The sequence below is a fragment of the Gekko japonicus genome, unplaced genomic scaffold, assembly GCF_001447785.1.
Source record: "Gekko japonicus isolate JY-2015 unplaced genomic scaffold, Gekko_japonicus_V1.1 scaffold1213, whole genome shotgun sequence".
NCBI lineage: Eukaryota > Metazoa > Chordata > Lepidosauria > Squamata > Gekkonidae > Gekko > Gekko japonicus.
The window spans coordinates 436,225-460,267 of record NW_015164709.1 but is presented as its reverse complement, the minus strand read 5'-3'; the positions used below and the strand labels follow the sequence as shown (position 1 = coordinate 460,267).

Here is a 24,043-nt window from a genome sequence, read left to right as displayed (position 1 = left end):
GAGGGGAGGGGTGGAGGAGAGGGGGGAGAACCGGCGGGATGGGGGGGTACTTACCTCCTCCTGCTGCTTCCTCCTCTTCCTCCTCGGTGTGGAGCACCCTCCCCCCCGCGAGTATCGCGGGTCCGCCCCTTGTATATAACTAATGTACATGTAAATGTGGCAATCTAGATGGTTCATGCATGCAGTGGGCCTCTCAAAGATTTTGTCCAGACTTGCTAAACCATATTACAGGATCTCACACGCTTTACGCTCCACTTCCTGGGATAGAAATGTATTGAGCAAAAAATATGAACCTCATTAACTATATAAATCTTTTGTGCAGTGGTTTGAGCAGAAGTCTCAAAATGGCCCTTTTCTGGGACACCAGCACACCCTTCATTATTTGAACCCTTTTATTTTCCTTTACAATACATTTGTGACACCGCAAATTTATGCAAAGCCACCTTGTTAATTTTACCTGTTAATTTACTTTAATAAAAGCCAAAAACTTGGCTACATTTCCCATTCCATAACCTAGCTCTTCATACTCCCATCTCAAAGTTCCTACTCAGTTTATTTATTTATAAAATTAAATTTATGAAGAAGTACATGAATATAATTGTGCCATCTCTGAGGCTTGGATCCAGGGCAGCATTTTTTAGGGGCATTTTGGGTTGCAGAGGAAGGGGGGAGGCAAAAAAAATGTTCTGAATCCAAGCCAGTATTTTTTTCATTATGGAAAAAATAAATGTGAATCTCAGTTACAGAAAGAAAAAGGCATATGTATGGGAAACAAACAGAAGTCCCAAGAGCCAAATAAGCCATGAAATCACGTGCAGCATGACAAAGGAGCTGGTTTGACTATAGCCCACAGAGGAAGACAGCAGCATTTATATTATGATTCTGGCAAAGTGTATACAATTCTTCCCTTGAAGTCTCAAGATGATGAATATGGTCACATACTTAATTTGTTATTTGGCTTAGACAATGTTTACACCTATTATTGCACGTTGTCCTCTTGGCAGAAGTGAGTTAGAATGTTGACATAAAACATTCCATTTGACTAGCATTAAAGCTGCCAAGATGGTTCCTTTATATTTACCCTGGAAGGAATATCACAGCATCGGTCTCTGCTAGTCCAAACTGCATTGCATACAATGTCAAAGCTCTGGATTTCAAACTGTGAAAAAAGAAGAAAGCCTTTAATTAATGATACATCTGTAATAAACTTCAAGAACATAGCCATGCAGTATAATATTAGGCAAAAAAACATTTTTCTTCTTCAGCCTGGTCATAAAAGATGCTTCAAAGTGGCCTATACCACTGGATAATACCAGAACTCCCAAGCTATTTTTAATGTAATAATGTCACTCAGCTTTTTATACATCCTTAGTAATAGCAGTCAGGGAAGACACAGAATTTTTCCCCATCAAAGATTATGTTTCTTAGGCCCCAACATAATTGAGTCATATTAGTGTTGACTCATTGATGCTTTCAGAACAGCTTCTATGCTAGAGCCAATGCTACAGGGAATAAGATCTAAGGATGAAAAGCATTGATGAGTACTGGTGGATTTTGACAGAAGATTAAGAGTCATCTATAGTCTGTCTACTTCAATAAGAAAATATTTCAGACACATTTTCATACTTGTATTTTGTTTGGTCATGCGGTAATTTTGATTCAGACTTATCATTGATAACTTCTCCCATACCATTTCAAATCTATCACAGGTGATAGCATAAAATTGGCCCAGAGCTAGGTTGATGCACTGATTTTGTGATGTGTGATGACATTTTGTATGCAATCCAAAGAATAGAAGTCAATTGCCATTATCTTCATGCACCTGATAAAGTAGGCTCTTGCCAATGAGAGCCAGTTTGGTGTAGTGGTTAAGTGTGCAGACTCTAATCTGGGAGAACCGGGTTTGATTCCCCACTCCTCCACTTGCACCTGCTGATGTGACCTTGGGTCAGTCACAAGCTCTGGCAAAGCTGTTCCTGAAAGAGCAGTTTGTGTCAGAATTCTCTCAGCCTCACCTACCTCACAGGGTGCCTGTTGTGGGGAGAGGAAGGGAAAGGAGTTTGTACGCTGCTCTGAGACTCCAAGTGAAGGGCGGGGTATAAATCCAATCTCCTCCTCCTCCTCATACCACAATAAATGTTATGTCTTGATTGTCATTAGATACACCTTTAAAACTATGAACTTTATCACAGTTTGTGACTGTGTAAGCCATTTCAGCATTTACAAGGTTTTTTTCCCCTAAAGACTTTAAATTTTACATAGGGTGTGCTTTGAGTTTGAGTTGATAAATGAGTAAAATTGATTACTTACTGTTGCTGTTTTCCTGTCTCCTTTCTGCAGTTTACCAAGTATTTCATAGCCATCGGTGGTGATATTTCCAGCCTCCTTAATTGGTTTTTCCATGATTTCAACACAGTCAATGTAGATCTTAGCACTTGTAGGTGTTATAACAATATGAACCTGCATAAAAATTATTTAGAAGGACTATAGGTACATATGTAAGCTCTTTCAACACATTAAATACCCCAGTATTGCAGGTACACCCAGAGAGATCGCTGCACTGGAGAGCTTCTGTATTGATTTCAATGGAAATGGCAGATCCACCTGCCCAGAGATGCTCCCTCCATTGAAATGAATGAGGCAGCCCAGGCAAATGGGGGCAATCTGGGCTGCTGATCAGGGTAAGTAACTATGTTTAGTAAGAGATGAGATGGGACAACCATGACTATATAAGTAAAATAACCATCAAAGATAAAAATAAAAAAATATAAGAGATATATTTGTTTTTTGGGTTTTTTTGCATTTCATTTTATTGAAGAACTGAGTTACAAATAAAGATTACAACAGAGATATATTTGTTGACTGCTCAAGGACCTTATTTCATATTGATTAATTTCATTTGATATTATGCTGAACTTTGCTATAGTTTGGAAATTCAGACTGTCCCTCTCACTCATAGATATTGGACAGAAGATATTTACAGTGCTAGACCGTAACAGTAGATTTACAATTTCATAAAGTCTAGAAAAATCCAGATAAGTTTGTACTATCAAACACAGTATTCTGCAAGAGGTTCCTTTCTTAAGTCTTCCATCTTGCAATTTGTTTTAAAAAATCCCAACAAATCCAGTGGATTGATTATAATTGTGCAGGATATCTCTATTGTCCAATATAAATAAAATGTTAATGTGACTAACGCTATCATTCTACAAGCTTTGTAACAGCAGGAGTCTTAATAGTACTTGTTTTATATTCTGTGAAGCACAGAAGTTATCTGGTAGAAACCTTGCTTGGGTAACAGGGATAGGCTTCTCTTAGAATATATAACAAGATATTTTGGGACATGGTCCAGAAGCTGAGTAATATGTTTGAAATCTCAGTCCAGAAAAAATTGGAAACTGCTCCAAACTTGTAGTTAGGTCTTAAACAGATTCAATAAGACTCCCTCCTCCAGTTCCTCAAACACCTATCAAGAGCTCCCTGCAACTCCACTTCAGTATCTAAATCTGTATTTCAGCATATTAAAAAAAACCCACTACATATAATTAACATGGTTTATAAATATATATACATTTGGCAGAAAAGAGAACTGCACATCTGAAGATACTCAGACATTTTTAATGGAAACACTCTTCCAAAATTTCAGATACTCTAATGGTCGTCATCATATAGTGCATTGAATAATGGCAAGAAAGAATATACAGTAACCTTTTTTCCTTCATATACTAAAACACCTATCACTTATTGAGTAGCTATAATTAATTTAAAAGGCCCAATTTAACCCATATAAGAGAGTCTGGCATTTTCATACCAGGTGCTGGGACAAAAGGGACATGACTTCTATTGGTGGTAGAGCATTGGGCAAACTATGGGTGACAGGCAACTCCATTATTCTTCTTTCCTTTTATTAAAAAAAAATGAAAAGCGGCTGTAGGAAGTGAATTCAGGAGTAAAGGACTGGCAGTAGGAAAGAGGGCCTGCTTGATCCTTACTTTTCTTGCCATTTGTCGATTCAAAGTTATTTTCCCCAACTTGCTTTTGCTCCAAGGGACAAAATAGATGAGGATCCTGTATCTTTTATCACCATGACTGAGAAACCTTTTAAAGAGGACAGTTTAATGGACAGTCGGTAGGAAGAAAAACTGTTCAACACTTGCCTCCCCCTGCCAGACCTCTGCTCATTTCAACCTCCCCCTAGCTGCTTTTCATTTAAAAAAAAAACAAAAAAACTTGTTAGGAGAAGAATTACAGAACTGCCGGTCATGTGTATTTTGGCTATGAATGGCAAGAAAAAGTACAGAAACCATCTGTTTCTTTAAGAGTTCTTAGATGCAATTTTAATGGCTGTTTTGCTAAGCCAGTGTTGCCCCCAAGAGACTTGCTAGATTCATCAGCTATCACTATAGCAATACTGCTCAAAGTCCAGAAAAGGGTGCCAAAGCAAATTTTCCACAAATACCCAAATTTGTTAGCCATTTTTCACTGAGTGAGTGCATAACTCACTGAATGAACACCACAAAAGTATTTTGTTATTTTGGGATTGAATTTGATTCACATGTAAGCTATTTCCTTAACAGATGATGATTCTTAATATTAAAATTATCTTTTATACAGTTGTGTGCTTTTCTTCTTTTCTTTAGCTGGAAGTTTTTACACAGAATATATCCATCTTCTATATATATAAAAGAAAGTCCCCTCACGGTAAAATCAACGCCCAGGCCAAACTGCTGGACCTAGAGACACCAAATTCAGGGAGAATGCTCGTACCATGACGTAGATGCTCACTAAGAAGGGATTTTTAGAAATTTGGCCGCTAAGGGGGTCAAAAGGGGTAAATGTGCTCCCCCATTGATTCCTATGTAGCTGCCAGGCTGCTGCCTCCTTGCACCCCCCACTCTCTTATTGGTCAGCTGCAGAGCTCAGTGTTCTGAGGTAAAAAGAACCTCAACAACAACAGTTACAGGGGACTGCAGCGAGCTAATGTCAGTTGAAGATATCAGGAGTGGCCAACTGCCTGTGAGGTGAAGCAAAGCTGCTGGCCCAGCCTCCCTATGGCTTCAAACATGCTCCCCCCTCCTACACCTGACAGGCAGTTGTCTGTCAGGTGCAGCAGCAGTTGCAGGGTACTTAAAGTCATGAGGGAACCTGCCCCAGCAGTAATGCCTTAGTGATCCTGCCAGTCCTGCCTCCACAGTGGCTTCTAATACTCCTCCCCCTCCTACACTGGACAGGCAGCTGCCTGTCAGGTGTAGGAGAGAAGGTGGGATGCTTACAGCTGCTGGGGAGGCTTGCTCAGCAAGATTGCCTTAGCCCTGCTGCTGGCCCAGCCTCCCTGATGCCTTTAAACATAATCCCCCCAACACCAGACAGGCGGGTGTCTGTCATGTGGAGGAGCAAGACCAGGGTACTTTAATCCATCAGGTATGCTGCCCCAGCAGGATCACCTTAGCGATGCTGCTGGCCCAGCCTCTCTGATGGCTTCCAACACACTCCCCCCACCTCCTACACCTAACAGACGGTTGTCTGTCAGGTGCAGCAGAAGTTGTAGGGTGCTTAAAGCCATGAGGAAGCCCGCCCCAGCAGCCTACAGAGAGGTCCTTCAGTAGAGAGAAAAAAAGTACATATCTCTCACTTCATTTTATACACTACAATCTTCTCCATTAGAATTCCTACAACAAATGTTACATTTCAAACTTTACATCATCAGTATTATAACTGGATTTACAGAAGTTAAATACCGTAGCGAAGTACGGGTATCAGGCTAGTCTACAAATATAAGGAAATTTAACAAACAGCACACCTTGAAGGGTTTGTAGGTACACTGTCTGATTTAATCATCTGCTGTAAACATAGGAGCTCTAAATGTATACATGGTGCTTCTCTAACTGCAATGCACTGTCCCCTCAACTGAATCACAGGTGCTGATGTTTCATGTGCTCACTGTAGTACACATAGGACTTTGAATGGAGAGTCTCATATTTATGAATGGTTGTTGATTAATCTATGTTACAAAAACCTCTTGAATTGGTGCATTGCATGAGTTAGGTCCATAATGTGCTGAATTTCCCTGACCCTGCTAGATAGTACCGGGGGGGGGGGATGGGCAGGAAGACAGCAGAGTCACCTGCTGAGTTTTGCTAAACCAAATGCCCCGGAGATTTGAACGTGATAGCCAGTTGCAGATTCCTCTGGTAAGTATGATGTCTACATCCATTCTCCATATTCCTTCTAATTTGCATTTAGGTATCCTTTCTAATAAAGTACCAATACCATAATTATCAATATCAATGGGGTCTATTTAATATACTCTTGGACTTGTAGAAAGTCCATCATTTTTCATAGTAGATGAATCTACCATCCTTTTTTTGTTATCCTGTAGGGCTGATGATACAATTTGTATTAATTCTATGACCTCAAAAATGGGCTTACATTGTAACTCACTAGGTTTCTGTACAAATACTTTCCTACATGCACAGCTTTTGTTTGTTTTTAATCAAAAAACCTTACCTTGTGGAAACTTCCATAAAAGACTTTCTTTACTTCATCATCATCAAATGTTACAGTCTGAAGCTCTCCTCTTGTGTCCTTGTTAAAGAATGATAATACTTTGCTGGAGGCTAGCGTTGGGGGAGGGAGAGACGTTTTTATTACATGTCATTTTGTAACACAAGAAAATCACCATTCTTCAATTGTATGTATAGGTTTGTATCATATCCCTTTGGTTCTATGCATGCTTCTCTCCTGACACTGCAGAGAAGGCCCTTTGCTGCAGTGCTCTCTTCCTCTGGCACTAGGCACTTCTGCTTACATCACACCACTGTTTTTTAAGAATCCCAAAGAGCTGAGAGCAAGAAAAGTACACGTTGCAGAAGAAGACCACCTCTGTAGTTCCCACAGAGAAGGATCCAAACCACTGTAATTCTGTGAAACTGGTCACATTGAACAAAATCATGGGTTACTGGTAGCATTGACATTTACAACACACTTGATTCAGATTTAGTACAGGTGTTTAATAATTAACTGAAATATATTTCAGTTAAAATGAGGATTCACTTTGGCAAAGACAAGCAAAGTGGATAAATAGATGTTCTGAACTATAACATCCATGTTTAAATGAAAATAGCATAGAGTGAAAGCCTGGGGCCTTAGTGTCTTAATGGAACTGTGACAGGACCACCTTGAGGGATGTCATTATCCCCTTTGTCACTGGGAGGGAAAAGGACATGGCACACCTCTCTCAAGAAATAAAATGTTTGGTAAGAAGGAGACCGAGCTGTACATAGCTGTCAGCTCAGAGTTCAGAGCCAAGATGGTCTTGCCTATAAAATCTGGGATGTGCAGACAGAGGAAGCCTGACTTTTCTGCAACAGAACAATGGACCATACTGTGGCTAGGAACAGGATGAGTTGTCACATTGGTACTGCAGATCCCTTGACTGATATATCTCTCTATATAATAAAGCTGTTTTGGGGTGGCCACGTTCAATTTGCTCCCTAATCCGTTGGCTGCAAGAACTCCCACTCACAATGAGGACCGTGGCCACTGGCTGCGCTCTCTGACTTCTGCCCACGTGCTCTCTGAACACGCCACCTGTCTTCCTCCAGCCCAAAGCAGTGCCGCGCCTCCCCAGCACCTTGCCCATCTCTGCGGCGCTTCTGCGGCTGCTCCCCCCGATCGACGGCCACTGTGGAGGACCAGGCCCCTGCAGGTGGCCTGCCTCAAATGGGCGGTGGGGGGAGGAACGAGGTCGGCCAACTTGGCCTACCAGTGCCTTGAACGGGAGGTGGGGAGAGGGACGAGCCCGGGCGCCTTGGCCCACTGCCGCCTCGAGCGGGCAGGGGGGAGGAACAAGGCCAGCCAGCTTGGCCCGCCGCCGCCTCGAATGGGGGGGAAATGAGGCCGGACAGCTTGGCCCGCCGGCACCGTGAATGGGCAGGGGGGAGGAATGAGGCTGGCTGGCTTGGCCCACCTGTGTCTCAAATGGGTGCTGGGGAGAGGGATGAGCCCAGCCACCTTGGCCTGCCGGGGCCTTGCGTGCATGGTGGGGAGAGGGATGGGCCTGGGTGGGTTGGACCTCCGGGCCCTCAAACGGCTGGGTGGGGGGACAGCCAGCTTGGCCCGCCGGGGACTCAAGCAGCCAGGGGGATCGGGGAAGGAGACGCGGGCCCACAGCCGGGCAGCCAGGCTAGTGCTCGTTGTATTTATTGCTACAACGGACCTGATTCCTAGTAATCAAATAAAGACAATCCTTTTATTATCCCAGCTAACAGTTTTGGCTCTCCTTATTCCATGTCTGCCTGCAAGCTTAACAAGGTATACAAATGGTACAATATTGGAAAGGTTTTTTAAAATCATTTTGAACACCAAAATATCAGTGTTTTTATTTATTCCACATAGTAAAGCAAATGGTTTGAAGTTGTGGGCCTCAAACAAATCCCATCCTCTTCTCAAACTTCAAAGGGTAAAAAGCATGATCCACTGACAGAGAAAGTAAGCCTCCTAGTAGACCACCTGGTAAGCAAAAAAAAGGTTGCTTACCTGTAACTGAGGATCTTCGAGTGGTCATCTGTGCATTCACACCTCTGGGATATAGTGCGCCTGTGCCGACCCTGATCGGTATAATGGAAAGCAAAAGGGATTTTCATGCTCGCTCCCCGGTCACGTGCTGGGTTCCACTGGCCATAACCAAGGGAGGGGCACGACGATCCTGCCAGTTCCTTCTGACCACTGCCCTCAGTCTCCAAAGAAAGAAAGGAAGGACCAAAGGCAGAGGGAAAGGAGGGGTGGTGATGTGAATGCACAGATTACCACTCGAAGATCCTCAATTACAGGTAAGCAACTTGTTTATCTTCTTTGTGGTCTCTGTGCATCACACCTCTGGGAGACTAACAAGCAGTACACACCTACCTGGAGGAGGGAGCTGAGGTCCTAAATCTGTGCCGCCTGGAACACCGCTTGTCCAACCATGGAATGCTGATGAAGACATACGTCAAGGGCATAATGCTTCACAAACGTGAGGCATGGCCCAAGTAGCTGCATTGCAGATATCTTCTAGCGACGCACCTCGCAGGAAGGCTGTGGATGCTGCCACTGCTCGGGTGGAATGTGCCCATAGCGGACTCGGGAGCGACTGCTTAGCTAGCATGCAGCATAACTTAATAGTCTCCACAATCCACTTAGAGAGGCATTGGGACAGCAGCTTCTTCCCCTGAGAGGGTAGAGCATAAGAGATAAACAAGGCCGGTGATTTCCTAAAAGGCCATGTTCAATTTAGGTAAAAGAATAAAGCTCTTTCGACATCCAACGAGTGAAAACTGCGTTCTTCCTCCGTCGAAGGAGGAACACTGGGAGAACAATGTCCACTTATAGATGAAACTCAAAAACAACTTTCGGTAAGAAAGAAACATCTGGAGCCAACGTGACCCCATTATGACGGAAACGCAAATAAAGGGGGGTCACAGTGGAGTGCCGATAACTAAAAAGGCTGTCTTCCATGATAGAAGCTGCAGAGGTCTGTACATAAGTGCAGACTACACAAAAGGTCTGTACATAAGTCTGGTAAGCACCATGGGTAGGTCCCACGCTGGTGTGGGACCACGCGACGGGGGGGAAGAGGTGGGTCAGGCCCTTAAGAAACTTCTTGGTCTGAGGGTGGGAGAAAACAGAATGACCATCAATCGGCGGGTGATTAGCCAAAATTGCAGCTAAATAGACCTTCAACGAGGCACAGCTGAGGCCTATATCCAGATGATATAATAAAAACCCAAAGACTGCCATCAGGTCTGATGGGGGTGGTGGCAATCCCAACAAGACAAGGTGAGAAATTCGGGTAGACGGTTTGCGACAGTTCAATAGGACGTGATCTATTCTGTCTCTGAATGATCAAAAAGGATCCTACAAATAGTGAGCTTGAGACGCTGCACATCGTGATGCAGTATCTGCCCCTTCCCCGCGAGAAGGAGATCTGCAGCTGGGGGAAAATGAACAAAGGAGCCCTTGGATAGGTGGAACAGAGTGGAGAACCAATGTTGCCAGGGCCACCCCAGAGTCACTAAGAGACATCGTGGCTTCTCCTGCAATAGCTTGACTAGTACTCTGGAGATCAGCGGAATTGGAGGGAATAGGAACACATGAAGACGTGACCACGGAACCAGAAAACCATCGCCAAGAGACAGGGGATCTGTTCCCGCTCTGGGGCAGAACAGACGGCATTTTCTGTTGCTGCGTGTTGTGAATACATCCACCTCTGGATGGCCCCAAAGGTGAAAGATCAGTTGAAGATAGGTCCAACTGAGCTCCCACTCATGCTCCGATGCACCTCCTCTGCTCAAGAAGTCCACTTGGATGTTCAACATTCCTGGTAGATGGGCGGCTCTCAGGAACATGTTCCATGATTGACACTCATCCCATAATTCCAGGGCTAATCGACATAACCCCCTGGATATCATGCCTCCCTGTCTGTTGATATAACACAGAGCCATTGTGTTGTCTGTCAGGACAGTGACCACATGCTGGGCCACCAGGTGTCGGAAAGACCTGAGGGCATACTGCACTGCCAGTAATTCCAGAAAATTGATGTGACTGTGGGCTACATGGGATTCCCATCGAGCCCCGACACAAATTCCCTTGAGATGTGCGCCCCATCCCCTAAGCGATGCATCTGTAGTCAACGTGAGTATTGATGTGGGCGGATGAAATGGGGTTCCTGCTAGATTTACAGGATCTGTCCACCAAAGCAGAGAGCCCAAAAAAGCCGGTGGGAAGACAAGATGAAGGGATTGGGGTTGACTCTGTGGGTGAAATCTGCGGATGAACCAAAGCTGCAGAGGTCTCATGTGCAATCTGGCAAAAACAATGACATTGGTGGTGGCCGCCATCAAACCTAGCAGCCACTGGATTTGCTTTGCCGTGGCATGTCTGGTCTTGCAAAATAGAGTCACTAGATTGACAATGTCCCTTGCTCTCTGGGGAGGGAGGAAAGCCTTGCAAACGACAGAGTCCAGGATAGCTCCTATAAACTGTACTCTTTTGGTGGGAAGGAGCATTGACTTTTGTAGGTTTACCTTGATGCCTAAGGATGTAAGGACGGTCAAGGTTAGGTCGACATGGGTGAGCAGGGATGCCTCTGAGTCTGCTACCAGTAACCAGTCATCTATATAGGGAAATATCTGGACTCCTCTTAGACGGAGGTATGCCACAACGACCACCATAACCTTTGTGAAGACCTGAGGGGCCGCGGACAGTCCAAATGGGAGGGCTTTGAATTGGAAATGACTGTTGCCCACTGCAAAACAGAGGAAACCACGATGGGCAGGGTGAAAGTAGGCATCCTTGAGGTCCAATGTCACCATCCACGTCCCTGGATTTAGGAGTGGGAGAATGGACTGTAATGTTGTCATCCAAAACTTTTTGTATACGATGAAAGAGTTCAGCTTTCTGAAGTCCAAAATGGGGTGGAGGCCTCCGTCCCATTTCGGTACTGTAAAGTAACGAGAGTTGAAGTCCGTGGGATGTTGGGCTACTGGTACCGGCTCTATAGCATCTTTGCTGAGAAGGGCTTGAACCTCCTCCAGGAGGACGACTGAAGGTGGTGTGATGACGATGTGGGTAGTAGAAGGGATTTGGGAGAACTCTATAAGGTATCCCGATTTGATTATTGAAAGGACCTATTGGTCCAACGTAATGAGCTCCCAGGTCGACAGGTAAGGAGACAAGCGTGTAGGGGACTTGAGAATGAGGTAAAGACTCTGTTTAGTATTCTTAGGAGTTTTGGGTCTAGATTGGGAGGTAGATGAAAACTTGGGTTTTCCTCCATAAGGATGAGATGAATGACTTGGGGACCTTTGCCAGTGTGGCTCAGAAGAAGATTTTGACGAGGGTCTGTGGGACCATTGCTTGGTCCAGGGTTTTCCCTTGTGAAGTTTTGTGGGAGGTGTAACCCCTAGGCTGCGAGACGTCTTGATACTTTTGTCGAGCTCTTGAAGCACTGCACCCGTGATGGAAATAAAGAGTCCATCACCCTCAAATGGAAGGTCCTCTATGATGGTTTTAGTGTCTGGCTGCAGGGCAGAGGAACGTAGTCATGTGTGCCGGCATAAGGCGACTGAAGAAGTGAGAGTCTTTGCTGCTATGTCTAGCGAGTGCTTGGAGATGTTAAGTTGATGTTTTGCCAAGAGCATTCCTTCTGTATGGATATGCTGGGCTTGATGACTACAGTCATCGGGAAGGGTTGAAATAAATTCAAACGTTTGTTCCCAAAGGGCATACTGATAGTGTCCCATGCAAGCAGCATAGATAGAGCATTTGATACCCATAGCTCCAGCAGTATAAAATTTTCTGCCAAATGAGTCAATTTTCCGTCCCTCCTTCTCTGGAGGGGTAGAGTGGCTACTCTTGCCCTTGGCAGATGATGTAACCAGTAACGAATTCGGCTTTGGGTGGATGAAGAGGAATTCTGCCCCCAATTCTTGAATCTTATACATATGATCCAACCTCTTATTGGAAACCGAGACGGACGACGGATGAGCCCAAGGGGCTTTGGCTGTTTTCAAGAGGACCGAAGTCATGGGAAGGGCGACCAAGGTTGAAGTGTCCAGCTGGACGATGTCGAAGACCGAGTCCATGACAGTCTGAAGAGGCTGGATGGTGGGCAGAGCTAACATGCGTGCCATTCGTTTAACAAAGTCTCCATAAGGTTTAACGTCCTCTGATGGCAAAATAGGGAGGTCGACCTCTACTTGTTGCTGTGGGGACAGCTCTAATGGTGGGTGGGAACTCTCCTCATCCGAGTGAGAGCTATGGAAGCTGGATCGATTGAGGGGTCAGAGAATGACGTTTGAAGGATCGGCATCGAGGGTAACAGCTCCGACAGATCTATAGGAGGTTTTGGTGCCAATGACTGGGGACCGGAGCCTTTAGCGATCGGTCTCGACTGTGAAGGTCTAACGAATTCCAGTGCCGGGGAGGGATCTCGATACCGAGAAAGTCTGGAAGACAATGACCGGCAATCCCACTCTATGGGAGGAAGTGGAGGAAGCCATGGCATCGATCCCGAAAAAGGATAAGCCCCGTACAGGTATTGCCAGTGGCGCTGATTCCAGGTCAGGGGCTGAAGAGGCGTTGGAGATCAATCCCGATCATTGGGGATGAACGGAGGCAAAGGGACAACGACGTGTGTCCTTCGATCTTGGTGCAGGTTCTTGACATCGGGGGATCGAGAAACCTGGGTCAAGTCCAGCTCCTGGTCGGAGTCTAGGGACTGGATGGGACGAAGCAAAGGTGACAAAAAGTGCACCTTGTGGCTGCCCTCAGCTTGTTGAATCAAGTGAAGCGGCTGCGAGAGAGCCTTTCTTGTGCTTCTTAAGCTTGATAAGTCGAACGTCCTTACCCTCCTTACATTTTTGGGAAGAAGAATGGGCTTCGGACTGTTGTGCCTGAATTGGGTGCTTTGGCACCGATTTTATGGCATTGATGGAGTGGCTGTTTCAGCAGAAAGAACCGCTTCTGCTATACTAAGATTCTTTAGGAAGGATGGTGCACGCTTTATTCCAGCTGCCCTGAAACTATTCTCTGCTAAAGTTCTAGCCCAAATGAGATATGGGACACAAATTCTGCGATTTACAAACCTTCAGGCGCTAGAACTGGTCCAATCAAAATTTCTGAGATCTTTATTTAATACGCCAAGATGTACCTCTAATGTCTTGTTGAGACAAGAAGCTGGTCTCAGTACAGTCGAATTGAATATCTGGTTGCATTCTCTCTGCTTTTGGCTTAAAGTCCACCTTTTTCCTGTTGGGTTATTTCCTTTTTTATTGGCCGCATCCCCTTACCCTCAGTGGTCCACCAGAGCCATTCACAAATTGAGAACACTAGGATTGGACCCGAACCAACTTCTGGAAAGTGGATACGATAGGGCAAAAAATATCGTTCACCAAAGTCTCAGAGATATTGAGCAGCAAACATCCTATGCTGTACTTTCGCCTCTTTACAAATCTTTGAAACCCAAAATTTATATGACTGCTCCTTTATATTTAGCCAATATTCCCAACCCAAATCATAGATGGGCTTTTTCCAGAGCTAGATTTGACACTTTTCCATCGGCAGTTCTTGCCGGAAGATTTCAACGCATCCCTAGGCATTTGAGATTATGCTCATGCCCCTCCGAGTCAATTGAGACCCTCTCCCATATACTATTCCAGTGTTCCTATTATGCAGAAGAAAGAGCCCTTTTAATTACACCTATAATAAGGTCATTCAGACACCAAGGACAATTAGTAATCCACTCTGAGGAACTTTTGCTGAAACATCTATTGGAGGACAAATCCATTGCAATATCAAGGAATGTTGCCAAATTTCTCTTTATTGCATTTACAAAGCGTAAGCTCCTCCTCAATGTTCCTCATGATATCTCTTCTCTGTAATGCTTTTTGCTTTTGTTCTGTATGCTATTCTATGGGTCTCTGACCGTAATAAAATGAATGAATGTCGGGTGTAAAATACCATCTGTAGAGCATCTTATAGAAGTTTCCTTTAAGAGGTACTGCTTTAAGATATTTGATAGTAGTTTTCCAAGTTCTGTTCCATTTGTCTAACTCAATGTTATAACCAAAATTTTGGGTCCAGGCAATCATGGGGGCCTTCACCACTTCATTGTATATCTTAAAATTTAATAGAACTGTGTACGGTTTTTTTAATGGGAGGCGACTGTCGATTCTGATGCTGGCGTTGACATCGAGGCATGCCTGGACTATATCCCAGAGGTGTGATGCACAGAGACCACTAAGAAGATCCATCACTGATAGCTGTGTGGCTAGAGGAAACTTGTTGCAATTCCCAGATTATGAAACTTTTCTCCTTAAACCCATTCATTCTGTGGATGTAGCATAAGTGATTCCAATTAGAGTCCTGAATAAAAGTTATCTCAGGTTAAAGACAAAAATAAAAAATTTCCAGGTCTTTACATATCCTTTTGTCTTCCCACTTGGTGAACTGGAATAAAGGCTAGTATTATTACCGACTCACAAATACTGACCAAGATCACTGTTGGAACTCTCTCTATTCTTTGGATGCTCTGTTATATGGACAATAATGCACAGTTAAGCAAATAAATTTTGCTTGGTGTAAATTTGTGAGAAATATTTCAACTGCTAGACAATTTAAAGTGCAATTTCAGAACATAATTAATTATCTTCTTTCAAAATACCCTATGAATTACTACACTTGACTTGCATCAAAATAAAATTTACCAACCCAACTTTGGCTTAGCAAAACAGAGTCTACACATCTGTGATGCAAACTGTATATGAGCTATGCACATTAGTTTTTTTTGGCTGACAATTTACTTCATAGCTGGTATCTGGTAATGAACAGATTACCCACCCCATCTTGAATAAAAACAGTAACCATTTTTTCATTTAATTTATACAGACTGGAAAATAGGAAGTAAGCTGTAAATTTCCATTCACAGATACACTTACGATCAAGAACAACTCCAACTTGTGGTTTGTAATCTCTGTCTGTTATCTGCCAAATTGCAAATGGCTCACTGGGGGTTTCTGGAAGAAGGCGGAATAAAACTATGATAGTGTAAGCCTTTGGCAATCCATCTGGATGCATTTCCCTGTTAAGGAAAACATGAGTACATTACTCATTACATGCATGAAAAACTGAAAGAACTTTGTGTTAGATCCTGCGAGTCTTTTTCCCTGTCTTTCCCTTCCTTCAGCAGTCTCTAAGACAGAGGTCATGGGAGCATCATGAATTGAATGCCACAAGGCATGGAGGGAGGAGTTAGATGAAATGTCCCTACCTCTTCCAGCTGAGGAAGCACAGCAGAGTAAGCTTTCCAGTTATGCAGTCTGACCATATTCTCCCTCCTTCCTACAGCGTCCACTGCCCTCACGGCATTTTGTCCTCAGTGTTCTGTCACTCAGTCTCCCTAGCACTAGCTTTTCATATGTCTGCTGCGTGAAGGGGGAGATGAGGAGACAATCCAATTAAGTTGTAGGTAAACTCCTTAGGCCGGAAGAGATTCTTGGAGCCTAAGACACAATACCACCAGTGTGTTAACTGTTTAATGGCATTAGAAATAGAGACAACCATGAAAACCTATTAAATCTGATATCACAATTAAATCTTGGCCCTCTCCCATCACTGGTTTTTGGATTGAAACCTCACCTGTGGGAGTTCTGATAAGCAATCAGAAAGGACAGTCACATTTTTTTTGCTGTCAAGTTGCAACTGATTTATGGCAACCCCATAGGGTTCTCCAAACGCTGACTAGGGAGGACCCCATTTAGCTTTTGAGATCTGATGAGATTGGACTATCCAGGTCAGCAATTTATTTCCCCCCCACTGTACAGGTAGACTATAACCACTGGATAGGGTTGCCAACCTCCAGGTCTCCTGGATTTACAATTTAACTCCAGATTGCAGAGATCAGTTTCCGTGGAGAAAATGGCTGGTTTAGATTATAGAATTATAACCCTTTGAGGTCCCTCTCCTTCCCAAACCCCAGCTTCTGTAGGATCCAGCCTCAAATACCAAGGACATTCCCAACCTGGAGTTGGCAATCCTAACACTGGGAGATAGATTCTTTGAAGTCCCATAAATGCACACATCTGCAACCCTGAGATTCTGGGACTTCAGCAAAAGCACATTTGTGTGTTGCAAATCAGAAACAAAAAAGACGAAAAAGCCCCTTCAAAACTACCCCTTCTTGTGCTGAAAAAATGTATTAATTTATTGGTTTAGGGAATACAGAAGCAGGGCTTCTGGGGATTTTGTTTCTTTGTTTGTTTCTCTGCTATCAAAGAACACAACAGTGCTCTTCTTTACCAGAGAAACAAAGACAACAACCACCGTACCTTCAAAACTAGCCCCTTGAGTTCTGAAAAAATTATATTAGTAGAGCCCCACCCCCCAAACCTAGAACTAATTTTGAAAGGGCATCGGGCATTTGCAGTTGGTTCTTTAATGATGCATCACATGGGTTCACTTTTCCCAGACCTCAGGTTCTCAGGATGCAGAAGTGCAAAGTTAAGCTTATTGGGCTTAACACATCAGGGGGTCTGGTTTGAAGGGGGTGTAATTGTAACCAGCATTTTGATACCTGTCATTCCTGACACGAGAGTTCATGGTGTCTCCAGTACTAACCCCAATAAACAGAAACCTACGTAGGAACGTTGTTGAGTGTTTGATTGGGAAGCCTGACAACGTCATGGGACCTCAAAAAATGTTCCCTTTTGTCTGTTATCTCCATAGACACTGGAAAATGGGGAGGAGCATTTCTCTTTAATTGTTGTGGTATGATCCTTGAATGTGAAATTCAGTGGATGATCACTGAAGAAAAACCTCTAGTTTAAAAATCAAATGAATCCTAATTGGGGCACAGCTGAAAGAATGTTGTTGTTGTTGTTCAGTCGCACAGTCGAGTCCGACTCTTCGTGACCCCATGGACTAGATCCCGCCAGGCCCTCCTGTCTTCCGCTGTCCTCTGAAGTTTGCTCAGTTTCATGTTTGTTGCATCTCTGACACTGTCTAACCATCTCATCCTTCGCCGTCCCCGTCTTCTTTGACCTTCAATCTTTCCCAGCATCAGGGTCTTCTCCAGTGAGTGCTCCCTTCTCATTTGGTGGCCAAAGTATTTGAGCTTCATGTACTCATGCATAATTAGAAATGCACAGGCAAATGACAACGTTGTGGTTCACTCGAGAGCCAGAAGACAAGAACCTCCACCCAGAATCTGGTCACTCACTCACCTTCAAAAACATACTAATGTAATGGAGATAATGTACTGGAGACCTGGAGGGTTCATTTTGTATTTAAAAATCAAACAATTTTTCACAGGGAACAGAGGAAAGGGTAATTTAAATCCTCCGTATTATTCAGTTTAGCTACTAGGCTTCTCTTCTTTCCCACCCTAGTGAAAAACATGATGAAATGTTGGAAGGGAGTGCATGATTTTATTCTGCCAGAACTGTATTAAATTCTAAAATCGTAGAAAGAGCAAGATATACATGTTTCTACTATAAAGGGGGGGTTGGAAGAGTCTAAGGGGAGAAGGAAATGACAATGATAGGAACATCAATGTAATCTGCAAGGAATGGGATACAAGCAGAACACTACAGAGTGATGATGTGTGAAAATGGAGTTGAGATGGAGATTTTAAAATTGGCAAAAGAAGCTCTGTGCAGGAACTAGGTAAAGAGAAGAGGCTGATGGCAGCTTTGTGGAAACCACCGCAGATGAAAAACAATTTGGGAGGATGAGAATGATTGTCAGGGGAGGGAAATGAATATACAAGTTAGATCCTTAGTCCATCCAGCAAAGTCAGCATCTGCTCTGATTGACAGCAGTTCTCTACGGTGTTATGGTTTTGCTAGCTCTGCTCCATGTTATCTGCTTTTTATAGAAGATGATGGAGGATTGTGCTTGCATGCAACAGCTGACCCACTATTACAGCCCTGCAAAGCATGTGGACCCTCCCTGAAACAATGATTCTGTCTTGCAAGTCATATGTAGATTCTGTTATGTTGCTCTTGGACCTTTGCCCTAGTTGCACTATATTAAGACTGTAGATGCCAGTGATCCCTAGCTATTGGCAAATGCAGTGTTGAATTTGGATGGAGAATATTTTCCTATATAGGCATGGAATATAAGAACCACTGCCTAATATGGTACTGTGGAAATATCATTACACATCTGCAGCTAAGGTTCTTCAAAAATTGCTGTGTTCACATAACTTCTGTGGAGCAGATTTCATTCACCTCATACATAAAAACCCATACAGACATAAAAACATGGAACCGAATCGGACCATCTTACGCGTTTTGATAAGATTCCTGCCCCAACTATTTTTGTCTCAACATGGTTTCCAATCTTAGAATACCTATCTAAGCAACAAGATATTCCCAAAGTAACTGATGGCCTATGGTTATGGTAATACTTATTAATGGAGTCCAGTGATTATCAGTGTTAAATTATGTGGATGACAGCTTTGTGATACATCCAAAAATAGAACCTTATAAATGTGGCTTACTTGACACACCTGTTATTTCCTTTGCCTTTACAATGAACAACACCTGAATACTTGTTAACTCTTATGTCTGTTATTATAACCTTGTGTAGCTCTTATGTCTGCAAGATTAATGTTTTATGTATTTTTGCTGAAAAATTCAATAAAATATATTGTACAAAAAAAATGGAACTGAAAACACTAAATTTGTTAATCAACACCCCCACCCCAATACATTATTCACAACAGTTGTTCCATTTTCTAGCATATTTCTTAAATCTGGGCTGCGTCTTCATGATATTCTTTCTCCCAGGAGGTGTTTTGCGCTATCAGTTATGCACTCCATGAACCCCACACAGTCACCCTTCCCCAGGAGAAGAAATATGCCCTTCAGGAGAACCGAAACATGGCTTACGATGTGGGCTGGCTGACAAAGGCATTTTTATGAAGCTTGTATGCCACATAGCTGGGGAAGGAGCCTGACTGCAGGGAAACTCCGGGTACAGAGGAAAAGTACTTCTCTGTCAAGTTGTAAGATTCCAACATCTTGAAACCTGCATTTTAAAATAACACAAAACCAAAACAAAAAAGAGTAGAGAAATTTAGATAAAGTGAAACTGAGAATTTTATTAGGTTGAAGTAGTTTGTATATACAGTTTCTTACCCGGAGAAGTGTATCCATCCAAGTACATGAGAGGGCAAGCTGGAACAAGGGGAAAAAAACAAATATATTTCATTTGACAAGAAAAGAGCAATTATACTGTTGCTAGCTGATGTTCAGAGTGAATGCAGGTTCTTCTACTCTGGAAATTTTCAAAGACAGGCTAGACAGGCTTATTTGTCTCAGATGTGCTGTTAAGCATTCAAAGGGTTCCATACATATACCTAAAAGTGCTGCAGTATGTGCACAGGGTGTGTATTTGAAGAAGTGAGCATGCACATGAAAACTTATACCCAGAATTAAACTTTGTTGCTCTTAAGGGTGCCACTGGACTCAAACAATGTTACATTTGGAAGATGTACAATTCCTATGACAGAAGATATTTAGATACAGATTACTCATAACTAGACTCCTCCACTTGCTTAGAGAATTAGGAATTCGCACCTGGACAGTGGTATCTTTTCACTTTCTCCATAAAAACCTGCCCATCAAGTGAGATTGTCTACTGATGCCCTGGTGTCCTCTTTTTGGAGGTTAGGCTGATGGTACCACAACTATAGACACATTAGTCTGGCACATTCTTTAAGTTTTTGATACCAGTATAAGCCTGACTTATTTCCCAAGTTTTTAGCCTAAACAAATATTTATTAGTTCTAAATGGGTTTCTTTATACTCGTTTTTATACTTCTGGTTTTATGTTCTTTAACTATAGCTTGTTTGATTTGACTGAAACATTCTCATTTGTATCTTGAGAGTGTTGTACAGATAAAACACGAGATAAAAAATTAACAAAATATATAGATATAAAATGCCTAAAGATATGTACATAAAAGAGGCAGGAAGTTCAAGTATCATATCCATCATGAACCCAAACAATGGTGTCACATGGATTATTCGATTATAGAACTATGTGAAATGTGCACAAATATATTTCCTTGATAAAGTACAATGTGGGGCACGTTTTAGACTGGATTAGGATAAAGATTTTGAAGGGTTTGTAGAGTGAATATTTTCCTTACTTGAGGTAGCTGTCTCACAAACAAAAGTGATGAGGTTATCCTCAATCTTTGCAAAAGCATCGAAGTCATCAACAATAAAGACGTGACGTTCACTGGGTTTGCTGGCAATTTTTGCTAGTTCATGGTAATCAACATCAGCCACACCAATAACAAAGACACTGAAACCTGTAAATACAACATTTACTGATTTAAATACCAATATCAGTGCAGGAATCTTTGTACAAATTCTTCTAACTAAACCTTCTAAATCTGTTATATTAGGATGAACCCATCAAGTGGCACTAACACTTAAGGTGGACAATATAAAGTACATGTGTCTATGTTCTAAATCTCCTTGATTTAAGAAAGAACCAAATTATGATATCTTAGAAAGAAAAAGAATGCAACATGTTGTAACAAAGACCTTATACACCATAGTTAACACTGAACAGATACAACATCAAGATATTTTAAGTAAAAACAACTGATTTCTTTAATCTCTGCACTAAGGTTTTTATGGAAATCAAACAAAAGACGAAAAATTGTAAGAAAAGAATATGAAAAATGGAATGGTATTTAAAAAAATTATGGATTTCTGCCTGTAGAATCAATAAACATCTTCACAAATTATTCTAAGTTTAACCCCCAATTTTCATTTCAATTTTTAGACTAACACTGCAAGCTCCTTCTCTCTCCCTATTCCACAATACTGATACTTCCCTACCTCAGTTTTTTCCTGGTGTTAATATTTTTTTTCTGTTAGCATTTACCTGGACAATTCATCTACTTCCTTAGCTCTAATTTGGTAATAAGTCCTATTATGTTCCATTACATAAAACTTGCTTACCAGAGTGTTGTATGACTGATGCAGCTTTCCTCACTTCATCCTGCGATCGACCATCTGTTACCACAACAAGTACCTTGGGAACACCTTTCCTCATTCCACTTTCCCATGTCAAGACCTTATCTTTGATAAATGTAAGTGCTTTGCCTGTGAAGTGTAAGTGAGGCATTAGAACCCATCTTTGGTGATCCACCTAAAGCTATTAGCATAGTGGACTCTGTTGCAAGATAGAGATTAATACTGGAAGAATGTTAACATTTAAAAATATGAGGTACTAAGAGATCACTGGGGGAAAATGCCTGATCACTTGAAATTAGTATGTAGCAATCCATCAACAGGTACCTGTTCTCGTGTTCCCTCCTCTGTATCGAATGTTCTGAAGTGCCCCCAATGCCTGTGCCTTATCATCATATGTATTCAAATGAAACTCAGACTGTGCACTATCACTGTATTGCACAAAGGAAACCTGAAATGAAGCATACAAAATTTTATCTTAGATTACTGGACAGAGCGCCTTCTAAAAACACAAGACTTAAAGTTTCTAGAAAAATGGGGGCAGGGATAGGAAAACCAATGAGGGCCTTTCTCTGGCCACTGCCACATGTGATGGGATTTCCCCCCCCAATAGCCAAGTGGCATTATAATAGTTGAGATTGCCATGTTCAAAACAAAACCTGGAATCCATCCATACAGTCTCAGTAACAGAGAACCATTTCATATAGTAAAAAAAAACAAATAAAATGTCACACCAAGTCTGATTTTTTTTTTCTACTAGAGAATATGATCTGAACCTGTCTATCCAGAACAATGTGTCCATGTTGTCAGTTTGTAAAATGTACAATGCAACAATTTCCTGCCATTTACTGTTGTTAAGGAAGCACAAGTACTGCCTTCTTCTACCCCCCAAATCAGCAAAAGGTCCAACCAGAGCTCATTCACATTTATTATCCACCTATTATAGCTTCCACAGAATCCCAAGGAAAAAGATAAAGCAAGATGCACACCAGGAGGAAGGGGTAAAGAACCAAAGGGAATCAAGAAGCAAGCTGTTAAAATGCAGAGCAAATGGAAGGAAGAATCTGCCTAAACTGCAGTCTAGTGGTTTCTTTTAAGAATCTTGAAATCTATATTTCTCTAGCTTACTGACAGACAGAAAGCAGAAACAAACCTGAATTCCAGCTGGGTTGATTAGGTCAAAGGCTCCAACCGTGTTAAAAATAAATTTCAGTACTTTGTGGAAATTGTCATCTCCAATACTCCAGGAAGCATCAGTCAAGAACACTATATCAGCTTTGGCACCCTTGCATACTGAAAGATACATAGTTAGATTATGTCATTCAGTAGGAACAGGCTATTAAAGGTACTTGAACAGTGATTTAGGAATAGCATGTTGCTGATTTTTTGCAAAGTGAGACACAGACTACAATTGTCATTTTTCCTCTGGTAAAATTTATGGAAAATATCTTGCAAGACTCAGAGCAAAATATGTGTATCAAACATGTATGTAGGACCACAGTCAAAATGAACACTTGGTAAGTGTAAAGAAAGTGGCATACAAAGTTTAAAGGAAACAACAACAATGAAACCTTCAAAGCATCTATGAGCAGAATTTATCGCATTGAGTGCAACTGTTACAAATTCGTACCATAAACCAACACAGTTAGAAAAGAAGACAGAGAAAAGTGAACCTCAGGGCTCTTAAGCAGCCACAGTTTTAAAGCCTTGTGTCACAAAAATGTGAAAATGTTTAAAAGACTCTTACCATCTCGAGCAGGTGGAATTGTTGGAGGTGGAGGAGGAGTTGGTGGTTCAGTGGGGGCATCTGTTGGCTTGATCACTAACAAAAAAATCAGCTGAAATTTTAACCTCATGAATTGCAATTACTACTGGCTTATTGCAGAAATGTATAGTTCATTTTAAAAGTTCATTCAAGCTGACTATAAGTTCCCCATATGTGCATTTTGAAGGCCATAGCTACACCCATCATCTCTAGCCTGTACTGTGCCCAGAGAAAGAACCTGTAATCCATAAAAACTGCAGCCTGATATCCCCTAGTCTAATGTGTCTATGTTATCCTTCTGTCCTTCCTATTTGGGCTGGATTCCTACTCTGGGCACAATTAGCCTAATTTAAAGACTCTATAAACCAGGAACTAGGGACTCCATGCCCTGAAATATATTTTTATCCCTTGCCACTAGGGGTGTGCATTCTGCTCCAACAAGCCGGGAAAAAACCAGTATAATGCCTCATTCGGCATTATCCGGGCTCCCTAGAAGCCAAATCAGATTCTCTGATCTGATTCAGCTTCCCAAGAAACTACTCCCGTGATCGGCTTCTATACCGCATCGCCAACATACTTCCCCAGTCGGCTGGCAGGCCAGCTGGGGAAGCAAAGAGGAGGGAGAGCAGGTCAGTTTCACTCCCCTCCGCTTTGAAGAGGAGAGGAGTGAAACTGACCTGCTCTGATTCCCTTCCCCAGCCAGCCTGCTGTGGTGGGCAGGCTGGGGAAGGCATTTAAAGATGCC

General features: G+C 42.5%; 1 protein-coding gene across 1 annotated transcript in view; it reads right to left on the bottom strand.

Moving 5' to 3' along the window:
• Positions 1-24,043, bottom strand: part of COL12A1 (collagen, type XII, alpha 1) — a 237,313-nt gene that overhangs the window by 40,288 nt on the left and 172,982 nt on the right. Inside the window, 11 exon segments of the mRNA XM_015409542.1 lie at positions 1,082-1,159; positions 2,311-2,460; positions 6,508-6,617; positions 15,477-15,619; positions 19,431-19,569; positions 19,680-19,718; positions 20,696-20,860; positions 21,522-21,665; positions 21,861-21,984; positions 22,687-22,826; positions 23,281-23,355. Of these exon segments, the coding sequence (XP_015265028.1) occupies positions 1,082-1,159; positions 2,311-2,460; positions 6,508-6,617; positions 15,477-15,619; positions 19,431-19,569; positions 19,680-19,718; positions 20,696-20,860; positions 21,522-21,665; positions 21,861-21,984; positions 22,687-22,826; positions 23,281-23,355 (1,307 nt within the window).